Source organism: Episyrphus balteatus, chromosome 1 (genome assembly GCF_945859705.1).
Source record: "Episyrphus balteatus chromosome 1, idEpiBalt1.1, whole genome shotgun sequence".
Classification (NCBI taxonomy): domain Eukaryota; kingdom Metazoa; phylum Arthropoda; class Insecta; order Diptera; family Syrphidae; genus Episyrphus; species Episyrphus balteatus.
Genome location: NC_079134.1, coordinates 119,378,746 through 119,391,529, shown reverse-complemented (window position 1 = coordinate 119,391,529; position 12,784 = coordinate 119,378,746). Strand labels below are relative to the sequence as shown.

The 12,784-nt window shown below is 33.4% G+C and overlaps 1 protein-coding gene across 1 annotated transcript; it reads right to left on the bottom strand.

Annotated features, from left to right (window-relative positions):
* Window positions 1-10,826: 10,826 nt before the first annotated feature.
* On the bottom strand, window positions 10,827-11,957 carry LOC129910486 (E3 SUMO-protein ligase ZBED1-like). The gene is made up of 2 exons (XM_055987891.1): window positions 11,810-11,957; window positions 10,827-11,746 (listed from the first exon to the last, which is right to left on the bottom strand). The coding sequence occupies exons 1-2, from the start codon at window positions 11,955-11,957 to the stop codon at window positions 10,827-10,829; spliced, it is 1,068 nt and encodes a 355-aa protein (XP_055843866.1).
* Between the last annotated feature and the right edge of the window lie 827 nt (window positions 11,958-12,784).

The following is a 12,784-nucleotide window of genomic DNA, read 5'->3' as shown; positions in this document are numbered from 1 at the left end:
CGCACCTTGTCATTCTTACATCAAATTTCTTTCAATAAGTAAAGGAACTAAGTCACTATTTTGATTAAGTAATGTTGATTACATTTTTGGAATTTTTACCTTGAAATACACTGAAACAGAAGACTAAAGCGGCCCATAGACACCACACTTGTGTGCACACCGGAGCGACAAAATCAAAACATTTTTGATTTTTTGGTGTCGGTGTCATGACACGTAAACTATTACATTCCATATTATATATGTACACATACATATTTCCTATTACCGGCATCCTGCGGCAGCATACCTTTTTTATTCTCACATTTTATTTTGTTCCTCTTCTTTTAAATATTCCAAGGTTTGTTGCTTCTTATTTGTTTCTTTTAGCAACAACAAAAACAAAAAATGTCAAATTTATCTGTGAAAGAAAGCGACGAGCTTTATTTCGCGAGCTAAATTAAGTGGAGTGGAGACTGCCAAAGTAGTAGATGAGAATTTGAGTTTAGCGCGTGAAGTGCGTAGTGCGTACTACCTGGCTAAAATTTATCTTTGGAGGAAATTTGTATGAAAGATAAATTTTAGCGCGATCTACATACTCTGACTGATTGAATACAGCTGATCCACCTTCAGTCTCTCGAAAATAGACGTTTAACTGGAGACATAATTATTTTTATATATAGGTCTGTTCCAGACTTTTTGTGCACTAAATTAGGCAGCAGGGTTCGGACTTTACTTCGATCGAAGTAGATTTACTTCGATTTTGGGCAAAAAATAAAATCTACTTCCCTACTTCTCTTTTTCAGGATCTACTTCTATTTCTTAATTGAAAAATATTTTTCAAGTAATAAATTTAGAGAAAGGGATTTAACTTCAATTTTAAATCTGGTCGAGGCATTGAGAAATAAAGCTCAACTGATATCTCAAAAGATGAATGGGAGGCCAATTATTCTTCGAATTCAAGATAGAAATAAAGTTTGTCAAAGTAATTTTGACTGATTTTGAAGAATTCCGGATCAAAAATTTGTTAGATTATGCTGAATTAACCGTTTTACCCTTAAGCACCGTTACATCTTTTGGAAAAGATCATAATAAAAAAGTAAAGAAAAATTATTTTGTTGAAAAATAATTTTTTTTGAATAAATTTTTGGAAATAAATATTCTGAAAGTTTAGTGTTGAAATCTACTTCCGAAATTTTGGATCTACTTCACTTTTTTTTCAAATTTGCTTCGAAATTTTTAAACTGAAGTCCGAACCCTGTTAGGCAGTCTGTCAAATTAATGAGAGTTGGGAGAGAATTCTCTCAGTAGGAAATACAGCTACGAAAAACTGCCAAAAAGTCTGGAACAAGTTGAACACCATTGTACAACACAATTTCATATTTTATGCTTAATTCGATAAACATTTACACTTTTTTAATGCAAAAAACACGTAAACGCGATTCAATTTAAAAATCACTACAATTTGATTTGTTTTCTTCTTTATTATTTGTTTGACACACGTCAACTTTTCATTTGACAGAACTCATATTTCTGCCGGAAGAAATTCTTTGGGCTAAATTTGTCAGGGTGGGGAAATTTTTTACTTTCTCGTGAGAGCTCTCTTCTACACAATTTTTGAAGTTGGGAACAGACTCTGACCAAAAATAACCAAATATTACTAAATTCGGCAGTTGCAAACTGATTGTGGAACGGACCTTATGATTTATTAACTGAGAACATTAACTCCCCAGCTCTGTTAAATCAAGTATCTTTTAACACCAATCGCCGTTGTCTTAGAAACGTACCACTTTTCCGCATCCCTTTCCACCGCACAAATTACAGATACTATAATCCTATCTCTCGAATGTTGCGCAATGCTAACAATGCATCAAATATTTTTGATTTTCACATCTCTAAACCAGTTCTACGAAACTCCCTCCACTCCTACTTACGCCAATAACTTCATATTCTTTACTTTTTTTGTATTCTTATTTTTTCACCGTGTATTGGAAACGTTAAGAATGTTATTATTTCTGCTATCAAAATATTTTTGAAATTCTTTATATGATCCTTTTCTTTTGGGGCTATGGGAAAAATGATTGTATATGTCTTTTATAATTTTTTCAAGCTTTTGCAAGCTGCCGATGCGCATAAATGCAATGAATGACATGTACATGGTACATCCAATATAAAATAAATCTTTGATTTCCCCTTCTAACCTCGTCTTAACCCCACTAATGTTGCCTCTCATGACCGAGGCATTATCTGTAGCTAGACCAATAATGTTTTTAAGGGGAATATTTTTTGATTCAAAAAAAGTTTTGAGACTCGAGAATAGATATTTCTTTGGAATCTGAGTCTGTCAACTCTATGAGTCCAAAAAACTTATCGATAATCAAATTTTTTGAAATATCAAAATAAGGAGCTACAATTACCAGGCATTTCGCACTGGAAACGTCCGTTGTCTCATCAATAATTAATGAAAATTTTAGACTTCCTAAGTGAATGGCTAATTTGCTCTTGGGAAAATGGGCCAATTACCACATTAACCATCGATGTGGCTTTTTTACGCCCATCACACTTGATGTCCTTTGCAATTGCAGAATCTTTACACACAGTGCGTATAAGAGCAGGCATGGAATCCATCAAAGTAAATGGGAGATTGTGCCTAATGCAATACATTACACAAGTAATCTCTGCCGTCAATTTCTTCAGGGTAGGATTTCCAGAACTGGATTCTTTTAACATTTCTTGAATGGGCATCGAGTTTCCAGTGCTTTTCATTTTTTCCACATGGATTTTCGATGCGCTATGCCTTTTCAAATTGGTTTTGTTATTGTCTAAGGATTTAAAGCATACCTTGCAAAAACTATTGCCATCTACAAATGTGAGCCATTTAAACTCCGACTCCCATATAGGCTTATATTTTTGTTGATATTTTTTCTGTTTTGGAGGTCTTGAAATTTCTTGGTCATCCGCAACATTCTCAACTCTATCATTAAAAAACGCTTCATTTATTAACTATACCCAGAAAATTTGTCGATTTATTCCTTATTTTAAACGTTAAAAGAACTAATAACGAACTTACAAGTTTCTGCTGGGACCAGCCTCTTGGTCTTGGTCAACACCATTAGTATCTCCGTCTGCACTCCTTTTTTTCTGTAAATCACTAATAAATAAACGCATATTAGAGAACAAATAACTGCAACCACAAAATATAAGTTCTCGATACCTTTTGCGCACAGATTTTATTAAAAATCTATCCATCTTATTGGATTTATAAATATTTTCTTATTCAAACGTTTACAAATCACAAGGCAACCCAACAAGAAAACAAAAACAAAACACAAATAATGAAAACATCGTCGTAAGTCAGCTGTCAACTGTCACTTGCCTTCAAAAAAATAGCCGAAAGCCAAACTACAAGTGGCGTCCAGGTTTTTGATGTAATGAGATTGAATGCATTCAGAGATACAATCAAGTGATTTTTTTTTGTAAAATAAAAAAAGTGCAGTAGATTTTATTTAAAGGCAGTAGATTTCTTTTTCGATAAAAATGCAGTAGATCTACTGCAATTGCAGCAAAGTCACATCCCTCACTGATTGAATACAGCTGATCCACCTTCAGTCTCTCGAAAATAGACGTTTAACCGGAGACATAATTATTTTAATATATGATTTATTAACTGGGAACATTAACTCCCCAGCTCTGTTAAATCAAGTATCTTTTAACACTAATCGACGTTGTCTTAGAAACGTACCACTTTTCCGCATCCCTTTCCACCGCACAAATTACAGCTACTATAATCCTATGTCTCGAATGTTGCGCAATGCTAACAATGCATCAAATATTTTTGATTTTCACATCTCTAAACCAGTTCTACGAAACTCCCTCCACTCCTACTTACGCCAATAACTTCATATTCTTTACTTTTTCTGTATTCTTATTTTTTTCGCATATTTTGTTTTATTTATTGTTATGAAATTTTGTCAATTTCCATGTTAAATTTTTTTCCTTTTTTTTTAATTTTATAATTTTATTTTAAATTATTGTTATTAGTTTTTTAAGTCTAGCTTGCAATAAGCAATAATTAAATAAATGAAACTGTCATTCAGCCGTTATTTTCAAATTTAAATTTATCTTGGCTTTTAGCGAACGCGTGTAGAGTTAAAAATTGTCGAGATAAAATTTAGTTTAGCGCGATCTGCGTACTAGGCTTAAACTTGATATTTTTGGTATTGAAAAGCCATTTTTGGAAGGAAAAATTTGTAAAGGCCATTCGAAAAGACATTATTGGTGTTCAATAGGCTGTTTTGGAAATAAAGTCGGTTTTTAACATTGATTTACTAGGTCTCTATCCTGTTTTTATTTTTATTTATTGAATTAGACGCTCTTTTAAAAGACATATAAAATGACATATAAAACTTATTTTCCGAGTTCTCTGTCAGTTCGGCCTGGTGATTGCAACTCTCTAACTTAGCTATTGCTATTCCTTTAAAAATGAAAACATATTTGCTATTTCTCTTCCATCTCATCAGCTTCGTCTTGAAAATTCTAGCAAAGAGTCGAATTATTTTACACTATTCCAGTATTCAAGTTTTGCGGTAACTTGATGGAATCGCTCACCATCTTCATCAGATTCCACATAGAGATGGGAAAAACCGACCGGTTTAAACCGGTTTCGTTTTTTTTTTAATCGGTCAACCGGTTTTTTTCGGTTTTTTTGTTCTCCCGGTTTAAACCGGTTTTTGCAAAAAAATCGAACAATCGAAAAAAAAACCGAGTGAAAAAAAACGTCGAACAAAAAAAAAATCCGACGAGATAAAAAACTGAAAACCCTCAAAATTTTCATTTCCTCTCTCAACTAACGATATAACATATAATCTAGAGCTGTGTCAATCGTGATTGATTCGGTCTTTTTGATCCGTTCACCGAAAATTCTGAGTGATTGCAATCACTATAGACCAAATCAGTCAATCCTAATATCAATCTCGTTCATAAAATAAGAAAGTACGAAGTGGAAAAGTACGTTTCGTTCATCCAAATCGTTTACAATCAAAAATCATCTAAAAAATCTCTCAAAACTCGGTTCGTTCATTCCATTCATTCTCAATCATCATTTCGATTCCATGCATACAACTGATTCAAGTTTATAAGAGCAGGTTCGGAAGGTCAGAGATTGAATTCTTGTCTTCTTTTTATTTTTGATGTACCTATTTCGAGGTTTTGAACTTGGCTAAGACATAGGGCCTTACTAAGTGCCTAACTACACGGTGATTTTTTAATCGCCTAAACAGTCACGTTGTAGGCAAGAGGGGTGAGGATTTTCCTCTTTTTGACGTTTGTTCCTAGAAAATGTGAATCGGAACGTGATTGGGCACAACACTGTGTAGCCAGGCCCTAATAAATCAATTTACCATTAAAATTTTCTTAAAATATATTTTCAAAAAAAAGCGGAGTACATAAATTAGATTTAAAAAAGCTCTCATAGAAAAAATAAACGAAAAATTGTTTCATATGGTTGCATTGAAAAGCCATAACTACAATGACCTAAAAAGTGGGAAATTTACAATAGTAAAAATTTCTTTCTTTCTAGTGCTATTGGTTTTGCGAAAAAACTACAAAAATTGTTTTTTAAAGCAAAAACTAAGCTTTCTGCATCAATATTTTTAATTTTTTGTTAGAAAAACTGTCACAAAATGAGTTTGAAAATTTTCACTTTTTGCTAAAAGTGGCCGTTGTAGTTATACCTAAATGTTAATATTTCACGATATACGCGATGCACTTTTAAGACAAAAGTCTCTAAAGAATTAGTATAAGATTATTGAACGAATATAAGCAAAATATTACCAAAGTTTTGTTAAAAATTAGAAAAAAATACAAAAAAGTTTTCATGTTTGATTTAAAAAAATCGAAAAAAAATCAATATGGCTGCCTTCAAACGCTTATAATACAAGAACGCCGCAATTTTTGTTAGAGTTTATGGCCTCAAAATGTAGCTTAGATTATACAAATATTTGTTTTTTCTCTATCAAAAAAAAAATTTACACCCATTATGGACCCAATAGCCCCTAACACTACAAATAAAAATAAGGAAGTAGTGGTATGGCCACAACATCCATGATGGATTCAAAAAAAATTTTCACAAAAAACCAAAACCATTCGTATGGCAATTGCATCCATGTTAGATTGAAAAAAAAAAATTTTAACAAAAAACCAAAAATCATTTGTATATTCTTAGCTACATTTTAAGACCATGACCATTAACATTAGTTGCGTCGTTCTTGGGTTATAAGCATTTTAAGGTAGCCATATTGATTTTTTTTTTTTCGATTTCTTAAAAATCAAACGTGGAAACTGTTTTTTTTTTTTATTTCTAATTTTTCGAAAGAATTTTGGTAATTTTATGTATATATTTGTTCAACAGTCTTATTAGTATTCATTTAAGACATTTATCTGAAAAGTGCATTGAGTATATTTAGAAATATTAACATTTCAATGCAATCATTTTAAACAAATTTTTGATTATTTTTTTCTATGAGAGCTTTTTTCCAACCTCATTTTCTCCGCTTTTTTTTTTTTTTGTTAGTATTTTCAGATATTTCTGTATGAACACAACAATTAAACTACCTTGGCACTACTGTTTTTATCGAGACAAAGTAAAATCTGGATAATTATCTGGATTTTTCAAAAATCTATACTGATACACCCGACAAACAATTTTGGTTCTATAAAGCTTTACAGATGCAATTGTTGCTTCTGTAAAGCATCATAGAAACAAAATTGTTGGTAGGGACAGTTAGTGTTGTATTTAACACATAAATTGTTTTGATTTCAAATATCTCGATGTCGTTTTTTTGCACAAAATCTATATAGATAAACAAAAAAATACGCCTATTGTTGTAAAAAGTTTCTACTCGGTAAAACGATCGATGCGTTTCTGTAGTCAGTTTTTCAAAAGTCTTCTTTTTTTTCTGCGACCGTGAAAACAATCGATAAAAATTGGCAGTACAGGCCTTATGGGAGAGCTTTTTCAAAATCAGTGGGACCTAACGACTGCCAAAAAGCAATTCACGAAAAATATGCCCCTAAAAGCTGAAACACAATCACGCTTTGCCGTCGATTTTGACAACTGCGAAAAGTTCAACTATAGGAAATCTGTGTATCCTCACACAATGACGCTTTTCTTACGTACGCTTTTTTTGACAAACGTAAGGAAACGTAAGAAAGCGAGCAAAAGTTCAACCAGACTGAACTTTTGCTCGCTTTCTGACATTTATCAGACATAGTTACAGTCACCCACATAATTATTGCGCCAAATGTGAATAAAAAAAAATAAATTATTGCAAAACTATGTGTGTTTTTTTAATTTCTCTATATAGATTTTGCACAAAAAAACGACATCGAGATATTTTAAATAAAAACAATTTACGTATTAAAAACAAACAAAAATTTAATGATGTTTTAGACTGAGTTTTATTGTTAAAAACAATATATTTTGATTGGTTTTGTTTTTATAACTATAGGATTAAAGAATAAACAAATTTCTATGCATTTTTTAAACACATTAATATCCTTTTTCATTTTTCCACAATTAAATCAAGATAAAGACTTGGCCCAATAATTTTGTGAGTGACTGTGTTTTTTTTTTATTTGACAGCAGATTTTATGTTGCAATCAGCTGTTCAAAGTCAAAGTGACAGAAGCGCGCTTTGCGGATTTCTCAACGTAACGCAACGAAGCGACGCCCTAAAGCGTGATTGTGTTTCAGCTTTAAAACACACAAGAAAACCACAGACGCGCCATGGCATTGTTGTTGTAATTTCTTTACTAAGCGAAGTACACCCTCCTATGACCGATCTGCCACACGATCTGTGGCAGAATGGAACTCAATGATAAAACTTTTTTATTAAAAGTATTTACAATACACAAGAGTTACCATTGGTAAACTTCCTTCATAAACTACTCCTTTTTCTATTATTTTTCTGAAAGAGCTTTCAGGATTAATGCTTTTTCAAGCTTTTAAAATGAAAAAAAGCATTATGTGTTGTCGTGGTTTTGGTGTCTGTTTGTTTTTTATTTTGTGTATGAAGGAAAACAGTTAATGTCAACATTTTGACATGCATTTTAACATTTCAACAGGAAAAATAGTTTACCCTTGCTTGGGGTCGGGCTGTGTTTTAAATGAGTGAATTTTTTGTTTTGTTATTTTGGTGTTAAACGAAAAATTAATTTTTTTTTCGTTTTTGTGAAATTTTACCGATAAAATGGTAACGCTGGTACCTTTTCGAAACATTTTTTTCGGATAATACGGCATCGCTGTGTGAGCTTTTTTATGTGATAGACATATCCAGAAGGCGTGAAGCAGAGTGAGATGCAAATGCCCTATCTTCCCTGTACTGCCAATTTTTATCGGACAGAGTATAGAAGGCATGGTATAAAAAGACAAGGTATGATCATTAGAGCCGCCATCTTACAAAATGGGGTAATAAGGTTTTGACGTTTGGCATTTGGCAAAGTCAAAAGCAACAACAACTTCCAAGACAAATTTGTTTACAATAACAATTTCAATGGGCTGGGCTGTCAAAACCTTAAGTAGCCATAAGTTTTGACAGTTCTCGATACTGAGTTTTTTCTAATGAAATGATCATACCTTCTCTTTTTATACCATGACTAGAAGGAACATGGGTTTAGCAGGTGGCCATGGCACAGAGGAATAGATGTATGACTTCAGAGCCAGACATCGTGGGTTCAAACCCAGCGGTCGGCTCAGAAGTTTTTTCTAAATCGCCAGCTTAACTGAAGCCACCTGTGCGATAACATGAGACAATTTTCAACTATGTCTCCTCCTCTGTGCCACGTAGTTCAGTGTTGTATGTTCTTCTCTCGTTCTTTCTCTCTTTGTCTTTCTGTGTTGTATTAATGTCTTGTGTTGTATCAGCAAAATGGACCTAGATTCCGAAGCTGCAGTGTTTCTAGTCCGGAGATTTATCTTCAGACTAGTTTAATATGTAATGTAATGTAACATGGGTTTAGGGAAGATATCAGATCATAGTCTATTCACTCCTATTGAGATTGTCAACTGTCCATTGATAGTTTATAAATATTGCAATTTGTTTTTAAATCAGTAAAATTTTCAATAATATTTATCAGTTTTATTTCAATTCTTGATGGTTAGTTAATGCTAACCATCTAGAATTGAAATGATCAAAACCTTAAATTATTGAGTTATTAGACAACAAATTTCTTTATCAATCATGAATGATGGTTGACAATCGAAATAAATAAGGTTGATTGAATTTCAATTTTGTTTTATTGGAGTTGCTTTTTATATTTACAATTCACTTAAAACAATGGCTATAAAATAAAATAGAAATAAATTTAATAAGTGGATAAACTTAATTTAACAAGCCTGCTGCCAAGGTTGTCCTGGGATTGGGGTATTAAGATTCGGATGTGCAATTGTGGAGTTGGTTGAGTTGTGTTGGTTTTATTATGCAGATTGGACTGGGTGTCGGCGTAGATGATGATGATGGCCCTAGTGTAAAACAGATATAAGTTGATAAGTTTTGGCACTCCAGACACTTAATTGGTAGTGAAAAGGTACTTCTTGTCCATATAGAATGTACCTTTTACAGTACCAGAGAATTAAACTAATTTTTTTGTTGAAAAAGACAAAAAAAAAAAAACAACTAATAGAGGGTAGGTATTATAAGAAAACAAAATTCTCTTCGGAGTCGAACTTACTGTCGGCAATAACTAGTCGCAGAAGCTGCTTGTAGATCAGGTTGGTTCGTTTAATCCTGATCTTTTCATTAGGGTAGGGGGTTAAGGCGAACATTAAAAGTTCGATTTTCAAACTTAAGGAATGAAAAATGAATACTCAGTTTAGTTTTAACAAAAATATTTGTTTATTTTTCTAGGAAATAGTTAATAAATAAAATTAAAAAAAAAAACAAAATTGAATTCAGTCCGCAGTCTCTTTTTGGGTTATGCTATATCTTCTAGGTACTAGGTAACTAAACTATTCGTATGTACATACATTATAAAGTTTTTGTTATTAAAGCCCAGTACGCAGATCGCGCTAAACTAAATTTTATCTCGACAATTTTTATCTCTACACGCGTTCGCTAAAAGCCAAGATAAATTTAAATTTAAAAATAACGGCTGAATCATAGTTTCATTTACTTATACCAGCCTACATTCAATATAACATTACATATTTTTTTTACCTGCAGAATACCTTTTTTACGCTCTCATTTTGTTTTATTCCTCTTCTTTTATATATTCCAAGGCTGTTTTTGCCTCTTATTCCTTCCAGCAACAACAACAACCACAAAAATGTCTAAATTTATCTGTGAAAAAATGCGCTGAGCATTATTTCGCGAGCTAAATTGAGTGGAGACTTTTTGCAAAAGTAGTAGTTGAGAATTCGAATTTAGCGCGTGAACTGCGTACTACCTGGCTAAAAATCCTCGCTAAAATTTATCTTTGGAGGAAATTTGTATGAAAGATACATTTTAGCGCGATCTGCGTACTAGGCTTAAGGTGTGATTATGTTTTAAAGCATAGAGAAAAATAAAATTGCAGGTAAAACAAAAAGGGAAATTAAGAATAACTCGATTAGTGAAAATATTATTAAAAAAAAACACAAAATTAAAGATTATAATTCAAAAACAAACACTGGGCTGCTTTCGCTGGCTTGAGGCTACTGCGTCCGCTTTCAATGGTTAGACCCGCTTTGGAAAAAACTCTTTCACAAGGTACACTCGTAGCAACTATGCACAATCTGCGCAAAACAAGTTTGTACAAGCGGGGATAAATATGTTTTCTGTCGCTCTACCATTTAAGAGGGTCTTCATTGCGCCTTATGAGTCGAAATCTTCCCATATCAAGGAATTTCGTTCTCTTGAAGCTGTAGTTCCTGTAGCTTGGTTAGAAGTGTTTGATTCCTCTGCAACGGGTGTCAGTGTCGCGTTTTGTAGTGGCAGAGCTTTCGATTTAAGTTCTTTAAGACATCTCTCGTACGTGCTCACGTTTGCAAAGCCAAATTTTTTAAACCGTGGATCCAATAAAGTAGCTTGGGCAAGTTTTTCGTCCAAAAATTTAAACCTTGTGTTCAGAGATGTTGATAGAACGCCTATAATATGGTCAATTGCTGGATCAAACTCCGAAGAAGAATGGTTCTCCACAGATAATTTAGATAAATGGTTTTTTATTGCCGACACCATCAACATAACTTTAGAAATCACATTCTTTTTAGCTGAGATTTCTTCTGTGATGGCTTGAAATATCTGGAAAACTTTCGCTGCCTTCTCCAACATCTTCCATTCGCTTGTCGACACACAGTTTAGCTCCGGATTTTCGATGGCTAGTACTGCTACCACGGCGGACTTGGCTTTTACGATTCTCATTAGCATATCGTTAGTTGAATTCCATCGTGTTGCGCACGAGTTTTTTAGCTTGAGACTTGGAAGATTTAGCTCTTTCTGCATGCTAGTGAGCTTTACGGTTGCTCTAGAGCTTCTTTTAAAGAAGGCAACGATGCTCTTGATTTTTACAAGCTGAGGGTCTAGTATAGTTATTCCTTCGCCTAGGACCAAATTCAATGTGTGAGCAAAGCACGGAAAATGACTCCAGTTATTTGCTTTTACGGCACCAACAATATTTGCAGCGTTGTCCGTCACAACACATGTTACCTTGCTTTCTAGGCCCCAAGCTTTCAATTCGGATTTCAGCAAATTTCCCAAATTTCTGGATGTATGGCTCTGGTCATACGGTATACATCCTAAAAGGTTGGACCTTAGCACTAAGCTCTCCAAACCTTACTGGATAAAATGAACAGTCATACCAATGTAACTCTGTTGTGGCATGGAAGTCCATCCATCTGTTGTTACACATACTGATTCTACGGATGCAAGCATTTCCTGAACTTTAGCTTTTGTTTCGCTAAACATCCGAGGAATAAGGGAGTTTGAGACCGTTTTCCTTGATGGCATTTGGTACGTGGGGCAAAGCATTCTAACAAATTCCTTGAATTCAGTATCTTCCACCATGGAAAAGGGATAGTATTGTTTCACAATTGTTTTTGTAAGTTGTTCGTCCAGTTGTTTTGTCAGTGAAACTGAGATTGGCCTTCTCATGAAAGATGTAATTTCTTGTTGTCTCGGTGCAGGTGCTGTCAATGTTGAAGTTGGAGTTGATGTCAGTGGCGTACGTTGAGTCGTCGGGGCCCCGGGGCAAGACTAAATTTTGGGGCCCCTTTCATATTTTGGGGCCCTTTAGATACAAAAAAAAGTACGTATACGCCATACATTTTTTTTTTGTATGGCTTATTATATTTTTAGGTTTATTTTAATGTTTTAGGTAATATGTTCGTAATGCACTTTGCCTAAAATGATATGTTTAGAGACCTCTATAACAATGTTTTTTTTAGCTTAGAATTGATAGTTCTTGGGGCCTCTGTTCTGAAGTAATATGTACATGTACATCATTGATTTTCCATCATCAAACATAATTTTTTTTTATTGTTGGGCCCCTGAAAAATTCATTTTGGGGCCCTCAAAATTAAATATTTAGCGGCCCCTAAAATAAAAATTTTTGAAGCTTATACAATTGATAGTTCTTGGGGCCTCTGTTCTGAAGTAATAAATACATATTTGAGTTTCCATCATCAGACATATTTTTTTTTATTTTGGGGCCCCTGAAAAACTAAAATTAAATATTAAGAGACCCCTAAAATAAATTTTTTTTAGCTTAGAATTGATAGTTCTTGGGGTCTCTGTTCTAAAGTAATGTTTACACATTTGATTTTCCATCATCAAAC